This window comes from Vicia villosa, linkage group LG3, assembly GCF_029867415.1.
Source record: "Vicia villosa cultivar HV-30 ecotype Madison, WI linkage group LG3, Vvil1.0, whole genome shotgun sequence".
NCBI lineage: Eukaryota > Viridiplantae > Streptophyta > Magnoliopsida > Fabales > Fabaceae > Vicia > Vicia villosa.
Genome location: NC_081182.1, coordinates 139,436,075 through 139,437,762, shown reverse-complemented (window position 1 = coordinate 139,437,762; position 1,688 = coordinate 139,436,075). Strand labels below are relative to the sequence as shown.

General features: G+C 43.2%; 1 protein-coding gene across 1 annotated transcript; it reads right to left on the bottom strand.

The window, feature by feature from the left end:
• Nucleotides 1-316: 316 nt before the first annotated feature.
• On the bottom strand, nucleotides 317-1,357 carry LOC131659054 (uncharacterized mitochondrial protein AtMg00810-like). The gene has a single exon (XM_058928295.1). It carries the CDS (start codon nucleotides 1,355-1,357, stop codon nucleotides 317-319), a length of 1,041 nt encoding a protein of 346 aa, XP_058784278.1.
• Nucleotides 1,358-1,688: the final 331 nt, after the last annotated feature.

Sequence of the window (1,688 nt, the reverse complement as noted above, 5' to 3'; positions counted from 1 at the left end):
TGGGCTCAAAAAATTAGGCTCAAGCCCTAACATTTTTTGGGCCCCGCGGACCGGCCCATGGGCTTCGGCCCATTTTGACGGCTCTAATCTACACGTGTGTTCGCACGCATCATACAATATCGTTACAAATCTACCATAAATAGTCATCTACTTGTGCGTTCGCACGGATTGCACAATATTATAAATAATAAATAAATATAATATATGTGATTATATTTATTTGATTAGGTAACATGTACTAAATTTGTTGTTCAAATTTTGTTCATAACACACTACACTATGCTTCTCTAATACCCCCCCCCCCCCCACCACAAACTCATGGGGAGGTTACAACCCTGAGTTTGTGCCTGAGAGACAGAAAAGCAGTAGAAGCCAGGGGTTTAGTAAGCACATCTGCCCATTGATCAGTCCCAGGAATATGGAGAACTTGCAGTTGTTTGGTGAGAACCTTCTCCCTCACAAAGAAGAGATCAATCTCCATATGCTTGGTCTTGGTGTGCATAACAGGATTATGCGCGAGTAATACTGCAGACTGGTTGTCACACAAAATTTGAGGAGTTTGGCAGTTAATGAATAACTCTTTAAGGAGAGTTTGGATCCACAAGACATCAGCTGCAGCATGAGCCATGCTTCTGAACTCAGATTCAGTGCTTGACCTAGCCACCACATGCTGCTTTTTAGACCACCAGGATACTAAGTTTGGCCCAAAGTAGATAGCAGCCCCTGATGTACTTCTCCTATCATCTGGGTCAGATGCCCAGTCAGCATCACAGAAAAGTTTAATGGAAGGAGCAGTGGATAGAGGTAAGGCAGACAGGTGCAGCCCATGAGAAATTGTGCCCTTTAGGTACCTCAAGATCCTTTTGACAGCTACCCAATGTGCCTCAAGAGGCAGAGCCATAAACTGACAAACTTTGTTAACAGCATAGGCAATGTCTGGCCTAGTCAGAGTAGCATACTGAAGGGCTCCAACCACTGACCTATACATGTAAGGATCACTGAGAGGAGGAGATCCAACCTTGGTGAGCTTGCATGTAGACTGCATAGGTGTAGTGACAGGTGTGCAGTCCAGCATATTTGTTCTATGCAGGAGGTCTTTGACATACTTGGACTGAGTAAGCAGCAGAGCCTGAGGAGCAACCTTAGTAACTTGAATACCAAGGAAATAATCCAAATCACCCAAGTGTTTTAGTGAAAAGGCAACATTAAGCTTGGTAATAATATCCTGCAGTAGTGAACTAGAGCTGCCTGTGATGATAATATCATCAACATAAACCAAGATATAAACAGTATGACCACCTTCAAGGTAAGTGAAAAGAGAGGGATCACATTTGCTAGGGTGGAAATGAAGCTGCATCAGAGTTGTTTGTAGTCTCTCAAACCATTGTCTGGGGGCTTGTTTGAGACCATAAATTGCCTTGTTCAACTTGCAAACCAATGAGGGATCAGACTGCTCAAAAACTGCTCAAAACCTGGAGGTTACACCATGTAGACCTCTTCATCAAGTAGGTCATTGAGAAAGGCATTATTCACATCTAGTTGCTGAATTGACCAATTGTAGGAGAGAGCAATAGAGAGGATGATTCTGATTGTAATAGGTTTCACCACAGGAGAGAATGTCTCATTGAAGTCAAAGCCCTCTCTTTGGTGAAATCCTTTGGCAACCAGCCTGGCCTTATACTTGTTTA